The sequence below is a fragment of the Strix aluco genome, chromosome 5 (assembly GCF_031877795.1).
Source record: "Strix aluco isolate bStrAlu1 chromosome 5, bStrAlu1.hap1, whole genome shotgun sequence".
Lineage (NCBI taxonomy): Eukaryota > Metazoa > Chordata > Aves > Strigiformes > Strigidae > Strix > Strix aluco.
In genome coordinates this window covers 64706507-64723488 of record NC_133935.1, presented here as the reverse complement: position 1 = coordinate 64723488, position 16982 = coordinate 64706507, and the positions used below count along the sequence as shown (strand labels likewise).

The following is a 16982-nucleotide window of genomic DNA, read 5'->3' as shown; positions in this document are numbered from 1 at the left end:
ACTGTCAGCTGTACTAAAGGCAGCCGCTGGCCCAGACAGCAGGCGTAGTTAAATTATGCAGAGCAACATAGGATTTTCAAGATTAACTGGGTCCATAAGCTAATGAATAGCTTTTGGGAATTGAACGGGGTTTTTACATCCTGTTGACTGTGTCAACAGAAGAAACAATGTATTCGCAGCACTAGATATCAGTGCCCTGGTGTCTGCCAGGAGCACAGTTCTATGCTTCCCATACAGTTGGTTGTTGAAATGTATTCCCATTGGTGTTTGTTATAGCAGGTGACAAGGCTTGCTCCTAGAAAACCTTTCTGCTCTACATTCTTACTCAATGTTGACAAGGCAGTAGTGTTTCCCAAAATAACTCTGAAACATTAAAAAAAAAAATAAGTCTGAAGAATGTGGGATAATCTAATTTAAGTGTTAACATTTAAAAATAGATGTAGTCATGAAGTTGGGAACTAAGCCAGTAATGGTCCATCTGTTTTTATAGTGTGTTGTGGTTTTTTTTTTTCCATTTGAGACTAAATTAAAATGAATATTATCATATTCTGCACAGTCATTGATACACTAAAGTTATTTTGCTAAAGAATAAATTACAAATCTTTAAGATGAAGTAGTTTTTATTGTTTTATATAGGAAAAAGCAAATGGTATTTGTTAGAGAAAGCTGTAGAAAAGTTGGATGTCACTATTTTTCAGAACATAATTGTTTTTTTGATAATACTGTAGCCCAGTAAATGTGGAGAAGTACAAATTCCAATTGGTTTACTTTATGAATGTTACAGCATGATATTCCTAGATGTAAATGAGGAATAATGGTAAGTGAAAGTATCTGCAGGAACTCAATGCATTTAGACTGAAAACAGAAAAGTGTTCTGGCATCTAATTAGAAATGCAAACATTCATAAAATACTGAATTAAGTGTGTGTATGTTTGCTGTGTGTATAGCAAATCCCGTTATAATGCTAGCTTAGAAGTAATAGTAATAAAAATTATTCAGCCCCTAGAGCTGAATACTTATGGAACTGTTGTGTGATTTGGCTACAGTTAATACTTAAGTAATACTTAATATTTTAAAAGAATTAATTCAAAGAAAGACTCCAGAGGGAGCTCTTCAAAGGTTGGAGATAGATTCCGAGATGGTAGTGAATGGGTGGTGTTAGGTTGCTGGGGGCTTAAGGAGAAGGATTTGGGGCTGCCAGACATAAAAATGGATTGAAAATGGGAAAGCAAGCTGTACTGGGTGCAGGTGCCTACGTGTTGGTAACAGGGGGGCTGCTGGGCAGCCTCTGTGGGGAGAGGCTGGGGCTGCCCTGTGCCAGACACAGCCGCTTCCAGCCAGCTCCCAACTGACCCACCACAGGGCATGGCTGAGCCCCTCAGCCAAGATAGTGGCAGCTCTGGGAAAACAAAGTTGAGAGAGAGCAAAACACTGCATGGCAGTGAGGAGTAAGAAAAGGATGTGTGAGAAACAGCCTTGTGACACCAAGGATGGAGTAGCCAGAGGGGAGGAGGTGCTCCACGTGCTAGAGCAGAGATTCCTCTGCAGGCTGGGGAAGAGACCTGGGATGAGCATATTGATGTACACTGCAACCTGTGAAGGACTCACACTTGAGCAGGGTTATCCCAAAAGACTGCAGCCCATGGAAGGACCTACTCTGGAGCAGAAAAAAAGTGTGAGAAGGAAGAAACAGGAGAGAAGAGGAGCTGTTATGGACTGACCACAATCCCCCATCCCCACTGTGCGGCTTGAGGGAAGAAGAGGGGAGGTAGAGATTTTGGGAACGAAGAAGTGAAGTTGAGCCTAGGAAAAAGGAGTTGGGGGAAAGGTGTTTTAGCCTTTGTTTCTCACCATTCTACCCTATTTTTACTGGTAATAAATTAATCTTACCCAAGTTGAGTCTGTTTTGCCCATGATGGTAACTAAGTGATCTCCCTATCTTTATCTCAGCTCACGAGCTTTTCCTCCTTATTTTCTCCCCTGTCCTGTTGAGGAGGGGGATTGAGAGAGTGGCTGGGTGGGTGCCTGGTAGCCAGCCAAGGTCAACCCAGCACACATGCTGGGACTTTCCAGGGTTTTTCAGAATTTCCTTTTCTTTGTGTTATAATAACATGAGGATAAATCTGGAGAAGGGATCTTGAGAAACAAGTTTCCTTAGAAGATAAGAATCTCAGGGGAGTGAAAAATCTCTTTATCTTAAAAAGAAGAGCAATAATAACATATAGTCTCTATGCTTTCTCAAATGGAAGGACCAAATTAAAAAGTTTACAAAACACTTCCTTTGGGTGGGAGATCTCATCTCTGATATTCTTTCCTGCTTGATGTACCACTAAAATCCATCAAAGACTTCATTGTAAAGATGTAAGTATAATCTAGACCTGTACAGAGCAGAGTATTGTGTTTTTAATGTAAATGATTGATAGATTATTTTAATATTGATTTACGCTATTTAGTCTTTTCTGCACAGGCTGCCAAACATCATCTGTCTGTCACTGTAGTGAGCTTCTCAAAATCTTCATTTTATGGTGGTGTTTGGTGATTGCTTGCTTATGCTAGACCTGTACAAATACTGTCAGTCTTACAATATCTGTATCATATATAAATATATAGAATACACACATATATATATATATGCTTATTTGAAAAGTTGGCTCTCACTGATATTCTCAGCCTGCAATTGTAATAGATTTCTTAGCTGTGTTTTTAAGGAACTGAAAAGATTAGCTTTATCTGTAATAATTCAGGATATTGCCAGTGGTGAATGGAGTACTTTCCTCTTGAAAAATATTGTAGGTTTAAAACTATCTTAAAAGCAAAGACAAACAAAACAAACCTCACAAATATTTTAAAGGTTTTGTTTCCTTTGTTCACATTGCTGACAACAAATGGGGCAAGAAGGAAATGAATCAAATGTAGAAAGCACTACTTTTATTCTTTGAGTACATCATGGAAGGGCAGTTCTTGAAAGATCATGTGGTCTAGATTTGTCATTTGTCCAGCTGCTTTAACAAGACTTTGGGGACCTGAGGACTTTGAACATCTTACTTAGACAAGCACTGATTGCTGGAAATTATTAAGACAGCCATTCTTTCCAGATATGTAAAAATTGTAAAGTAAAATGCACTGACTTTCAAGGTAATATTGTCGCGGATTAAAGTATTGACACGGTAATGATTTAGTAAGAAATCTAGATTTATTAATAACTAACAGCAATTTATTATTATTACAAGATAATTCAGAAATGCTGAAAGAAAGGAAAACGACTTATTCACAGATTCTAAAATGACAAGATTCACACTAACTTACTTAACGGTACCTTAATTTATACATATATACATGCACATACACAAAACATACAAACACATACACGGAGACAAAAGTATTTGGATCCAGTAGAATGAACACAAAACATACAAACACACACACAGAAACTAAAGTATCTGGGTCCGGTAGAATGAAGTATGTACCCACACACCAATAAACAGAGAAAGAACGGGTGAAAGAGAAGCTAGCTCAAAGGAAAATTTCCCTCTCGAGTTTAGAGTAAATACTCACAATGCCTTGACATTCCTCAACGGGTGATAACTGAGACTCAAGCGGGAGACTTCACCCTGGCCTTCCGTCTGGAGCAGACAACACTTTAAGGGTTTGGTACCTGAGAGGCGTCCCAGCTCAGGGGAGATGCTGGTCACAGGCCCACTGTGATCCAGGAGAGCTCAAAGGGTCTCCCTGGTGGTCGCCATTTATAGGGTCCAAGATAATTGACTTTTGTCATATACCTTCTGGTGCCTTCCAGCACTTGCACAAGAGCTTCATGAATGTGCAACTCTGTTATTGTTCCCATTTGACCACATCCCAGGCACAGGTGTGCCAGGCCTTTAGGAGATGATGGGCCATTTTAACTGTTTCCGAGCAGGGGCAGGAGCCAGGCTCGTTATCAGTCCTTATCTCCACAGATTGGTGTATAGCTTGGGAGATGTGGGTGGAATCGCAGGTAGCACCAAGCAGCCCAACAAGAGGGACAGGGAGGGGTAAGAATTGCACCACCACAAATATGTGTCTGAAACAACTAGGACAGATTTTTGCAACTGAGTTATTTGACAAGTTAATCACTTCAGTTTCATAAGTAGTAGAAATTTAATAGGGAAAATGTTGATTTACTTAACTAGTCCTTGCCTAGATGTCATTAATTAACTTCTTAATATATCTTCCCTGTATATTTTCAGTTGGTAACATTAAAAGAAACCAATGCAACAGTATCAGTGGAGATCAGGGACACAGTTTGAAAACTTTCTTATTTATGAAGATAGTTGTGATTCACTTGCTACTTTATTATGAAAATCTCTAAAACAGTTTTAATTGTTTTAATTAATTTGTTTAGTGTAAAAATATTCACTACTATTCATTAAATATTTCAGTGTTGGTTTTGGTTTTTTTACACAATCCGGAGTTACGTCTGCTTGAGAGGGTGCAAATGCTCAGTGATTGCTCTGGACTGCCAGGGCATGAAATGGCTCTTGTCTGAAAATTCTGTAGTTGCATTAGATCTGGCACAATCCTGCACTAATACATTCTGTTTCTGACACTGTGTTAATAGAATCATATAGCTTTAAGCTGGTACCTGCTGGAAGCATGGGCAGTGGAGCCACTGTACTTAATTCTTATCAGTCTTTATTGACTATATATATGTGCCCCTAGATATGAGATATTGCTCCTTTTTACATATATTAAAGCTTAAGGCTGAAGATTTGCAGTGTGTTCCCACTGAAAGCAAGTGGTACCTAATTTAGCCTTGTCACTTTATGTAATCTATAATTAAATGTTCATCATTTCAATTACTATTATTGCATTAGACGAATGTTAAAACACTGATGAATAAAATGAGTTTTCAGTGTGATCGTAAATTATTATTTATTTCAGATAAAGTTGTTTTAACTGAGCATGCTTCAGCTCAGGGCATGGAGTTTGGAATGTCTGTACATGAGAATCTTATGTGTTCTGAAAACTGTCCAAGGAAGTACTTCAGTTCCTGCTTGGTACAACAGGCAGATGGGTTTCTGTCTGCTGGAAGGTCCGTTGGAAGTGTTTAAAATTATATTCTAGCTTTCCTTACCGAATAGTTTTAAGAGTCTTAGATATTTTAAATTTTTTAATAAAGGCAATTTTCTCCTCTCTCCCCTCCCTTAAGCCCAAGGACATCTCAAGTATTTAGCCTGAGTAAAAACAGTAAATTAAAAAGAGCCTCTGTCTTTGTAGTGTCCAATTACAGAGATTATGTGCTTGACTGTGAAACCTTTGTGACATTACAATGTGATGCTACTCCTTCCCCAACTCTTTCTGTTTTTTTCCTGCAGATACTAGTCTGTGTTTTCCATAATGCAGGGAAGAATTATGGCAAGAAGAATCCTTGCTGCTGGTTAACAATAAGTCATAAGAGTAATGTCGTATTTTCTTCCACCTAGCTTGTTCTCTTAGATATATGCAGTATATTCACATGTCACGTGTTGAATTAAAATCTCATTTTAGCGTACCTAGACATGTATGTGGACGGTAACTATTTTATTTTTACAAAATATTTCTTAGAATCAAAATTAATAAAGCATAGCATTTTCAGAAAGTTCTCTTCTAAAAACCTTGAATAGTTCCAGGTCAGTTCTGTATGTCCAAAATACAGCTTAACCATAAATCAGATTTTTAAAGTTATTTTGAAGCCTGAAGTTTTTTTTTTTTTTTCAATTTTTATATGATCTTGAGCCAAGTTCGTCAGCGTTATTAGCCCAGAATTTGTTTAAAACTGTGTAGCTGAAAATAACATTAAACTATAGCCCGTGGGCAACTTCAGTTAAAATAATCAATTTTTAGTAAGTAATAGCAAACCAACTTTAGAGTGCAAAACAAACCAGTCACAGACTGTTGTGATATCTGATGGTATATTTGTGAGGAAGCAGACTCAGAGTTAAATCTGCAGCAGTTTTGTCCTTTAAAGTATTGTGTTTCATTTTTTTTCCAAATCAAAATACTGAGGTTGTATTTAAATTTTGCAGAACAGAATAAAAACTGTTGCAGAAGTGAAGATAGTGATTTCATTTCTGGAGCCTAAAGATGAGAGCGGTGTTCTATCAGTTTCCTATCATCTAAAATAAAGTTTAAAAAAATTTTAAAACTAAATGAAAAATTAAACAGTTGAGATTTCTTTCTATTAATTATTTATTCAAGACAGTTACTTTGATCTACAGTTTACAAATAATGGCATTAAAGCATCTGTTTAGCCAGATGCTTCCTTCTGGTAGTTACTGAATGTTTGTATCTCTTAAGTGTGTTGCCATGTTAGAAATAACAGGCTGTAGTAAAATATCTTCAGTTTGATTCTTTAGAGGTTTTGTTTGGGCTTCTGCAATATCTGTGTTTGTGTGTACATATATATACACAGACACAGGAGTGTGTGTACATTCATATTATTTTTCTTCCTCTGTTTTGTTGAACATATTTGGTAGGTTAGCTAGTTCAACTACTTGGTTTTAGTACAAAGACACTTGTGTATTGAATGGCCTGAGTAATTCTTGAAAACAGCATTAATGTTTGGTGTAGTTTTGAAGAGAGAATAATTTGCTACAATAATCTCTTTTTTTGTGCGTGTATTGAAATAGAAGAAACAGAAGGCAATCTTTATATCAAGTCCCTCATTGCCAACAACATTGCCAACAACGTTTTTATCTCTTTGTGTGGGGAAATTAGTGATTCAGGATAGTGGATTTTCCACTTAAATGTTAGTCAGGAATTACATATGTGATTGCCCAAAAGGGGATTTGTAATTAGATTGATGCTTTCTACCTTAAAAATTTATACAAGCCTATTTGTTAAGAACTGCTGAAGTCCTCAGGAAAACTAAACCAAATGTTTAATCAGTAAGTACTAAATGTCTTCCTACAACATCAGTAACTACTAATCTGGAAAGCTTTTGTAGAAATTCTGGTTTTCTTACCATGACTAAAAAATAAATTTGTAAGAGAAGCTGTGGTTTTGGGGGTTTTTTATGTACTTTTTTTTAATATATCTGTACACTGTGGAGAGATGCTGACTTTCTGAGTATGCTAATGACTGATGTAACAGTCCATAGAAGCATGGAAACGCTAAGGCATTTATAAAAAGAAAGCTATAACCTGAAGAATGAACGCAAACTGTCATCACAGTGGAGATGCTTCTCAATGACTGTTACAGGGCTACAAAACTTCCATGTTTCAGACTGTTTAAAATAGGGACCTAGAAGCTTGGAGATCAGCGTTCTCCATGTAGTTAATGTAACCTGCTGATCTTGACTTGGAATTTCATTGATTTTTAAGGTAGCCCTTGCAATAATGATGAATTCCTTTTGTTGCTGCTTCACCCCATTGTTGTGGGTGTTTTATGAGATGAAACAAAAAACTAAGTAACAAGTTAGAGTAATTGTATTTTAAAGAACGGTAAGAACTAGTCTGAAAGGATATAAGAAGCGTGTAAGACAGATGAATCACTCTGTACTTCCATTTAAACCAAATGTCACTTCTCTCTTGTTTTCATAAACACCAATTCTGAGGTGTTACAAGCATCCCTACAGAGAGCTGACCATTGCTGATGGTCCCTCACGTGCTGTTAAGCCTGAGTGGGAATACCTCTTAATTAAGTATCTTAAAAAAACATAGGTGCAGTTTGGAGTTCTGTGTAGTATCAGCCTAAAACCAATGCTTTTACTGAGCCAATTTAGTATGAAAGTTAAAACTTTCTTTTATAGTATATAAATTTGCTGAACTGTGCATCCGTTGTGTTGTATTTTTAAGCCAGATTATTACAAGTAAAAATGACCAGTGGTAAAATTTCCCTTCTTTAAGAAAAGTTAATCAGTGGAGTAAATTTATCTAGTAAAGAAAAATTGACTCCAATATGTAAACTTTCTTATTTTTTTTACCTAGGGACTTTCCTTCATTGGAAAGTACATTGTGAAAAATCAAAAGTTTGAGCAATGACATTTATTATATTTTTCCTATAACAGTGGGACATTATTTAAATTCAGCCATACTCTTTAGAGTTGACTCATTTGTGCAGAAAAGTGAATTCAGTCACTGAACTATAATGCTGCTGTGGAAAGCAGAAAGCAATTTTCACATTCCAGCTGGTGAAAGAAAGACAGGTGGCTTTTTATTTTTAACCTTCAGAAAGGACTTGATGGATGTCCTGGTTTCAGCTGGGATAGAGCTATTTCTTTTTTTCTTCTTTTTTTTGTTTCCTTCTTGGTGGCTAGAATAGTGCTGTGTTTGGATTCAGTGTGGGATTTGGTATGATAAGAATGTTGATAACGCACTGATGTTTTTAGTTGTTGCTAAGAAATCAAGGACTTTTCAACTTCACATGTCCTGCTAGTGTGCATGTACACAAGAAGCTGGGAGGGAGCAGAGCCAGAGCAACGTACCCAAATTGGCAAATGGAATATTCCATATCATGTAACGTTATGCTCAGTATATAGATAAGGGTTGATCAAGAAGATCACTCTGGCTTCTGGCATTGTGGTTTCAGGATTCTCTCTTCTCTGGGATCACTAGCCAGGAACAGGCTGGGCATTGGTCAGCGTGTGGTAAGCAGTCACATTGTGCGTTACCTGTTTGTATTTTCTATTATTATTATTATTATCATTATTAATTTAATTTTATTTCAATTATTAATTTTTTTTCTTTCAATTTATGAGTGTCGTTACCCTTACCCTTCCAACTCTCTTCCCCCATTCCACGGGGGTGGCTGCATGGTGTTTGGCTGCCAGCGGGTGTTAAATCACGACACTGGATGAGGATTTCTTTGAAAGAAAAACAGTTGTTATGCTTTTTTCTTGAAGTGCTCTATTTTAATTAGGTTTAGTGTAGAAGTGGTGTTTTGAGGTGATAGTTAAGAATGGGAGTCTGAAATCACAGACAGAGAACCTATATTATGTAATGTTCCCTGACTATATAAAGCAAGTATATTTTATACTGCTTTAAGTAGGATGATTATTAGTCGTTTGAGTATGTTCACTGCACAGAAAATGGAGGGAATGTGTTAACTTTTTCCCACTTAAATAGGCAGCTGCACATGTGTGCAGCTGACTAGGTTATATAATCACAGCATCAAAGAGTAACCACAATTTTAATGTGGAATGTTTTTGTTGTTTCACTCTTGATTCATATGTTGGATTATATCAGTGCACTGTAATGTTATCCTGTATCCTCAAAGGATTGTAAATCTATGAAACATATGGCTTTTTTCTTCTTAATTGCTCATTTTGCTCATATCGCTTTGCAGCTGAGCTGTTAAGTTAACTTCTAGAATTCATACCCAAAGAAATAAAACAATCAGGTTTTGGATTACGATAGTAAATACTTGCAGTTCTGTCAGCCACTGACTAGGCTTTAGTCATGTCTGCTTATCCTAGCACAGAATGTCAGAATAGGTGCTGTATGACACTTGACCTTGTGCCTTTGGTGGGAGTGTGCAAAAGAATGATGCTTATATCTTTAAAGTAGTTTTATTTTTCTTGGTTAAGCCTTCACTGGATTTCTACTTTCAAGACTTCAGTCACTCGAATAATTAGAGAATGTAAACTTTTAAGTTTAAATGATAGTAAAATTTAAGGGTCTATTTGCTGGAAATGGCAGAATATTTCTTTTGAGGGCATAGGCAGTGCACACAGAAGCATGTATTTTAATCCAGTCCAACATATCTGTCTTCATGTTTGGGGAATCTGTTAACAGTCTTTACATATGACAATTGTCTTCTTTTGACTGCCTTCTTACAGTTTTTATATAAGGCAAATCTGTCAGTTTTAGGATTCTCTTTCAACGCTGTCTAGCAACAGTTTATGTGTCTGTAGCTTTATAAAATGCATGATGGAGATTTTATTGGCTTTGTTTTAGTGCTATGACATCTTTGTTCAGTTCCCAGATATGTAAACTCTGGTTTAGTGTCATTATCATGAACTGCCTTGTAGAATTATAGCTAAGAGAAGTTGTGGGGTTTGATTTGTTTGGATTTTTTGCTTTTTTGTTTGGGGGTTTATGTTTGAGAATTGAAAAGGTGTCTGTCACAGGCAAAACAGATTTGACTTGGGGAATTTAATTTATTGCCAGTTAACATAATTTAATAACTGGTTCAGGTATTGAGAAACAAAGAGGAGAAACATTTAAATGCTTAGGGAAAACACCTTTCCTCCACCTTTCCCAGGCTCAGCTTCACTCCAGACACCTCTCCTTTCCCCTTCCTAGTCTCCACTCCCCTTGTTATAGTTGCAGGTTAGACTGTGTCTCTTAAGGGGGCAAAAAGTGGGGTTAGTACCTTGCAGTTTCTTTCTGCTGCTACTTCTTCCTTATCCCCCTTTTTTTTTTCCTTCCCTTTGTCCCCACTGTACGTTCCTTCTTAGTGGTGTCCTCTTCTCCAATTTAGGTTCCTATGTGGCCTCAATCTTCTGTGGGTGTATCTGCTGTGGCATGGACTTACAGTCCACAGTCACTTTTACCTTGAACTGCATTTACAGTCTTCCAGTATTTAATTTCACCATTATAGAAGTTGAGAAAGCTTACACTGTCAAACAAGAAGTTTCTGGTCAGTTTGAAATTTCAGGTTCATGTAGTCAGTTTCTGTAGTTTGTTCAAGCACGGAATTCATAAACAGGTTTATTCATTGTTTGTTAATTTTGCCTCTTTACTGTTGACTTGATGACTGCTGAATTATGATCATGTCTTTGTGTGTTACTTTGTTTAGAGAGTTTTATATCTTGAACAGTGTTCCCATTCTTGGTACCTCAAGAGAATGGATGTAAGTCTTCATGCAAGCCTGTTTCTAAGAGTTACAACTACAGTTGTTTTTACAGTGTTGAGATTCTGTTGTTGGCTGTTACCAAAATGCAACATAAATATTGGCAAAGAACTTTTCGTTTAAATGGGGGTGCACAATAGTAAGATTATGGCAGGAGTAAATGGGTTCTGTACATAGAAGAATTGTTCCTGCTTCTGGATGGTATGTCTGCATGTGATATGCAGGTCAGTAGGATGAATAAGATGACTTTTACAATGAAAGCTTACATTCTTAAAATAGGATTGTGAAAGAAAAAATATGAGTTAAAGTAGATGGCATTAGAAAATCAGAGAGTTGCCCAAGCATTCTGGGTAATTCAGATGTAGTGATTTATACTTTTTTAGTCAGAATGAATAATACCAGAATCATTTCATTCATGATTCCAGTCTGAATGTACTGTGCGTGCTGCAAATGGTTTAGATATATCCACTCTTTTCAGAGTACAGAAAAATGCTAAGAAAAATAGTAAATCAGTGTTATATCAGTGTGGAAAAGTATGAAATTATTTGATTTAAAATTTTCACCACGCTTACTAATACTGGTTTTGTGCTTTCTCATTCCGACATGTAAGAATTATATGCTGAAATGGAAAACCAACAGAGAGTTCACCATTGCAAGAGTTCAAACTTCAGAAATTTTAAATTGTAAATCATTGAGTACTGTTAATTTAATGCCTAAAAATTGTGCTTTCTGCTTGAGGATCTTGTTAACTCTTTCTAAAAACCAAACTGTTGTTGTGTATGTAAATGTATCAAGGTTGTCATCAAGGTAAAAATAATAGTTTATGATGTCATTGCTCTACTGATCTGCTGAAAAAGTTTTAATTCAGCCCTGAACTGTAAGTTTCAGTAAATGCTAGCATAATAAGTATTTAAAACAAAAGCACTCTGTCTTCTTGATTAAAAGCAACTAGGACAAGATATGTGGATGTTTGAGGTTCTAAGCACACAGCTGAGTTGATATTGGGTATTAGAAAAGTTCTCAGGCAGGTTAACTAGCTACCATGGTGTGAAAGAGCAAGTGTACTCTCACTCCATTTTATAAGATAACTGAGCACACATGCTTCTCTAAACTGAAATGGAAAATACAGGTTTAATTTATGTCAACTGCAAATACTGCTCTATTCTGGGCTGTTCTGCTCTGTCATATTTATATCTTGTTTTGAGTTTACTTTTTAGGTCATTAATAGAAGTGAAATTCTGTTAATGATGTTTCACTTCTAAAGGGCACATGTCAGATTCTTACTATACTTTCTACCACTGTGTGACTGTATCTTTTCAGTGTATATCTTGCATATTTTGTTGAAGTGAAAGATAAGTAATTTATGCTTTAATTTGCTTTTAGAATTTGTAGAACTCATTGCCTCTTCAGAAAACAGTGCAAAACTAAATCTTAGGAAAGGATTGTACAAGATGGTACATACACTCCTCATTTTATGGATTAAACCTGAAAAAATAGCATGCCTGTTGCAGACAGAAGAAAAAGTTTTGTGTGTTCCTAGCTCACAGACCTGTGCTTAATTATCCATTTCATTTTCAGTTATTTGGGCTAATTATTGGTAAGATGGGCCACACTTCAGTTGTTATGCTACCGTAACTAAGTTGACTTTGGAAGATCATAGCAGAACAAAATTGGCCATGTGATTGTTCATCCCGTTTAATATCTGTGTATTAATTCATAATGTCTGTTATTTATTCAAACACTTCTATATTTTACAGATTATTGCTCAGTTGTAACACTTGTGGACCCATCAAATGTGAAGTTAACGTGCACTCTTTTTAGTGGAAATCTAGATTCCCTACCAAAAATTTACAAAGTTGGAGATATTGTTCGATTTCATAGAATAAAGGTATGTACTAGGATATGGTGGGGGGGTTATGTACTTGCTTTTTTGCAGTGAGAGGACTTCAGGAATAATTTAATTCTTCATGTACTGAAATTAACACATGGAGACATTGGATAAAGCAGTTCATTGATAAAACGGCTATGATTTCCAAAATTGGAAAAAAAAAAAATAATCATTTTTTTAAACAGTAACAGAGCACTAAGCTGGTATCTCTCTTCAAAAAAAAAAAAAAAAAAAGTGTTAGATGTGGTTATGACAACTCCAGAACAGCTTTTTTTTTTAATATTTGTTAAACTAGTTGACAAAAATCAAGTGGTAATACTTCTAGATGAACAGAATGTAACTGTCATAAATGTGCACAATTTATTCCACTTCAAACTAATATAACTGAGGGATTACTCTAGAGCTTCTGTCATGGAGCAGTTTAGATCAGCTGGAGACTTACTAAAGTAAGTGTAATCTATCTGGGCTTGTTAGTGTGCAATATGCTCTGACTGCTTCTTTGATGTTTTCCTGCCTTAGCCCATATTTATCTGTATCACAGAATCATCTAGGTTGGAAAAGACCTTGAAGATCATCGAGTCCAACCATTAACCTAACACTGACAGTTCCCAACTATACCATATTCCTCAGTGCTATGTCGACCTGATTCTTAAACACCTCCAGGGATGGGGACTCCACCACTGACCTGGGCAGCCCATTCCACTGCCTAATAACCCGTTCTGTAAAGAAATGCTTCCTAATATCCGGTCTAAACCTTCCCTGGTACAACTTGAGGCCATGACCTCTTGTCCTATCGCTTGTTACTTAGTTAAAGAGACTCAACCCCAGCTCTCTGCAACCTCCTTTCAGGTAGTTGCAGAGGGCGATGAGATCTCCCCTCAGCCTCCTCTTCTCCAGACTAAACAACCCCAGTTCCCTCAGCCGCTCCTCGTACGACATGTGCTCCAGACCCTTCACCAGCTTTGTTGCCCTTCTCTGGACACACTTGAGTAATTCAATGTCCTTTTTGTAGTGAGGGGCCCAAAACTGAACACAGTAATCGAGGTGCGGCTTCACCAGTGCCGAGTACAGGCTTCCCCGTCCCTGCTGGCCACGCTATTGCTGATACAAGCCAGGATACCATTGGCCTTCTTAGCCGGCTGAACATGAGCCAGCAGTGTGCCCAGGTGGCCAATACAGCATGTATTCACATTTCCCTGTCCCAAATACGCTTTTGAGAGACTTCCAATAAGGAAACACATTTTAAAAATGACTACTCCCAGCTACACTCTCTGCTGCAAATGAATAACTTCTCTTCATAGTAACACAGGTGTTGGCAAGGTCTGATGGTTCAGAGCTAATAGAAGTTAATGGAGAGGATTCTGTTAGGATTACAGTGGGTAGAGAATAATTTTATTTGTTCAGTATTTGTTGCAGAGAATGAAAATTTTAAGTGTCTTAGAACTGAAAGACTATCCAGTTACAATTACACTTCCAATATTTCTTGAAGTGTATTTTTATGACTTAAGATGATTTATCATGAGTTATAGTACTCAGTGATTTGCAGTCCTGTATTTGGGTCTTCAACCACAGTCAGAGCTCTGCAGAGATGGTGGGGGGGCGGGAATCCCACCACCCCCAATATAAAAGCTAGGCCTGTAATCTAATTGTCTAGCCTCCCTCTATCTTCATGTCAAAGAATGAGTTATCTCAAGTGGAGTTTTCTGGGAACTTTTTTTTATTGTTCACTGTGGATGCTCTTAATATCGTAGACATAATGCCTAATGTTTAAGCTGTTGAAGAGAGGGAAGATGCAACCTGATGATACTGAATAAATCCGCAGTATTTTAGCCTCACTTGACTTGGGAGTTTTGGCATGTATTCTGCCTTTCTTGTATTACTCAAACCCTGCCATGATGATAGAATTGTTAATTTCCTCATTGACTTTTCTCTAGTATTCCTTATTACCTCTGAGTGATTCACAAATAAGAATTTATTTCCTCACTCCCTGTGAAGTGAATTGGTATTTGATTTTCATTTTTAATGTTTGAGAATTAGAGAAAAGTGAAGCACATTCTTATTTAGGTGTTCATCTTGTTCAGCGTACTCTAGTTGCCTGATACAGTCCCTGTCTAGGATGTGGTTTGTTGGGTCTTCTTCCTGAATACACAGCATTATAGAGCGATGTGACTCATGTGGAACACTTGGAGAATAAAGACCAAAGGAGTGACCTCTTATTATAAACTTTACTTATGTGACTTCCCCAGCATAAAGCAATTTCTGTAGCACTTACAAAGTTTTAATTCTCTAGCTTTTTGTCATAGTGATCTTGATACTATTCTCCTTTCTTACTTTTGTGCCTTAACTTCTGTACATAGGCTCCAGTTGCTGTAACAAATGAAGTAGGAGTCTTAAAGATGATGGCTTCTTTGTTACACAGCAGTAATTCATTACCACTGCACTTTTCTCAAATCTTGCACTGCATAAGGAAATGTCCTGTAGAAAAATAAGGTAACGGAATAAAGTATCATAATATAAATGCACCATGAGCTGAACTGTGTTTGCACAGACAACAGTAAGTCTGTCATCTACTAACTTTGGAATAGTGCTTTATAATTCTAGTGTTTAGCTTTGCAGTTAGTTGCAGCATCCTAGATCTTTAGAATAACAATGAAGAAAAACGGCAAAGAAAAAACAAATTCCTTGTATGTCATCAATTGAATGTTCATCTGGTTCAAACTCTTTAGGTTTACAATATAAACACATTGCTGCTTTGAACAAAAGTACTTTATAGCCATGATATAGGTGGTTATTCCCTCCATAGGTCAGTCAGTTGACAAATATAAGATGTATGATAGTGAGTTTCTAAGCCGTTTGCCTGTCCACAAAGCAGTGAGAATCTGAATATCAAATATTTGTGGAGCATAGCTTCATAAAAACATAAAAGGATCAATCACACTCCCTTTTTTGTTATCGATACTAGTTCTGTCCTGTCTGTCGTCTTGTGCATCACTCTCCTTAACCTCGTAATACTTAGCATTTGTTCCACTAGGTAACCTACTCTGATCTTTAAACCAGTCTGCTATTGTTTCTAGGAGCAGTCTTCTGCACTTTGCTAGCGGTTTCCTTGTCTCTGTGTATTCCCTTTTTAGTTTAATCCAGTTTGTCCCATGAAAGTTGATTCCTTCTCTTTCTTTCTATTTAATGCAATATGGAAGGCACAGAGAGAGACACACAGGAGAAGTATCTGCTCACTTCTTATTCCTAGGGAGGTTTGGCCATAGTTGTCAGGTTGATAAGGACGAGAGGGGAAAGTCTGGAGCTTAGATACAGAACATATTGAGAGAACATTAAACTTGGGCAGAATTTAGCTGCCAGACTCTTAGTGTTCTCTGAGTAAATGTGGTCCAAATATACAAACTTGGGCAAAGTTAGGTTTGAAACTTCTTGCTAAAAAGGATGTTGAAGAACATGTTGTCTGCAGCAACCCTGTTTTCAAATTTTTCCTCTGAAGAGTGGAAGCAATTAAAATTTTTTTAGTAAACAATTATGAGATTCTTTTTAACACAGAGAAACCAACATTTTTCTCAAATATTAGTATTGCTATTATTTTTGCCTTCCCTTCAAAAATTATGTAAGACATGCAACTCACATTGAAGTTTTGGTGGAATTTAAATTAAAAACAAGTATTTGTCCTATAGTGATTAATGTCAGGAGATACTGGCTGTAGGCAGTGATAGTTTCTCCATAATTCGAAGTCTTAGAATTTTGCACATTTTCTGAAATTTTCATCAGAGTACTTTTGGTCAAGTTACCTGATCATGTCTTAAAAATGTAGGAAACGTTCAAAAATATTTTTTTAAATTTTTTTTACTTTACTGGAATTTTCTTAAATATACTGTGCCACTTTCTCTGAGGAAGATGTATGACAGAATTCTAAAGAAGTATCACAGTGCCTACTGTTTTTTTAAATTATTATCAAACCAAATTATTTCAGCTGGTTTAAGTATGTATACTTTTTGCATACAATTCTTTTTTCCATAAAATAGTTATAGTTTGTTCAGTTGAACTGGTAAATGAAGTGTACAATGTATTGTTAATTTTCTTTAATTTGTATTCCCATTGCTGAAGATGTTTCTGATAATCTTATTTTGCAGACAGCTATTCTCAGGAATAGTAGAGGATAAGCTATAATTGATGGTCCTAATATCTGTGTGTATTTTTCATGTCTTCATAAAAAATCATTTTACTTCCATATGACTAGCCTTGTTAACTTCCTTTTGGAAGGTGCCTGCAGATAGTT

General features: G+C 36.6%; 1 protein-coding gene across 14 annotated transcripts in view; it reads left to right on the top strand.

Annotated features, from left to right (window-relative positions):
• Nucleotides 1–16982, top strand: part of POT1 (protection of telomeres 1) — an 86675-nt gene that overhangs the window by 26411 nt on the left and 43282 nt on the right. For 13 of the 14 annotated variants that reach the window (XM_074827650.1, XM_074827648.1, XM_074827638.1 and 10 more), the window contains one exon: nucleotides 12570–12700. The exons of the other annotated variant lie outside the window; for it this stretch is intronic. In XM_074827650.1, the coding sequence (XP_074683751.1) occupies nucleotides 12570–12700 (131 nt within the window). The remainder of the gene's footprint in view (nucleotides 1–12569; nucleotides 12701–16982) is intronic. 14 annotated transcript variants of the gene reach the window in all.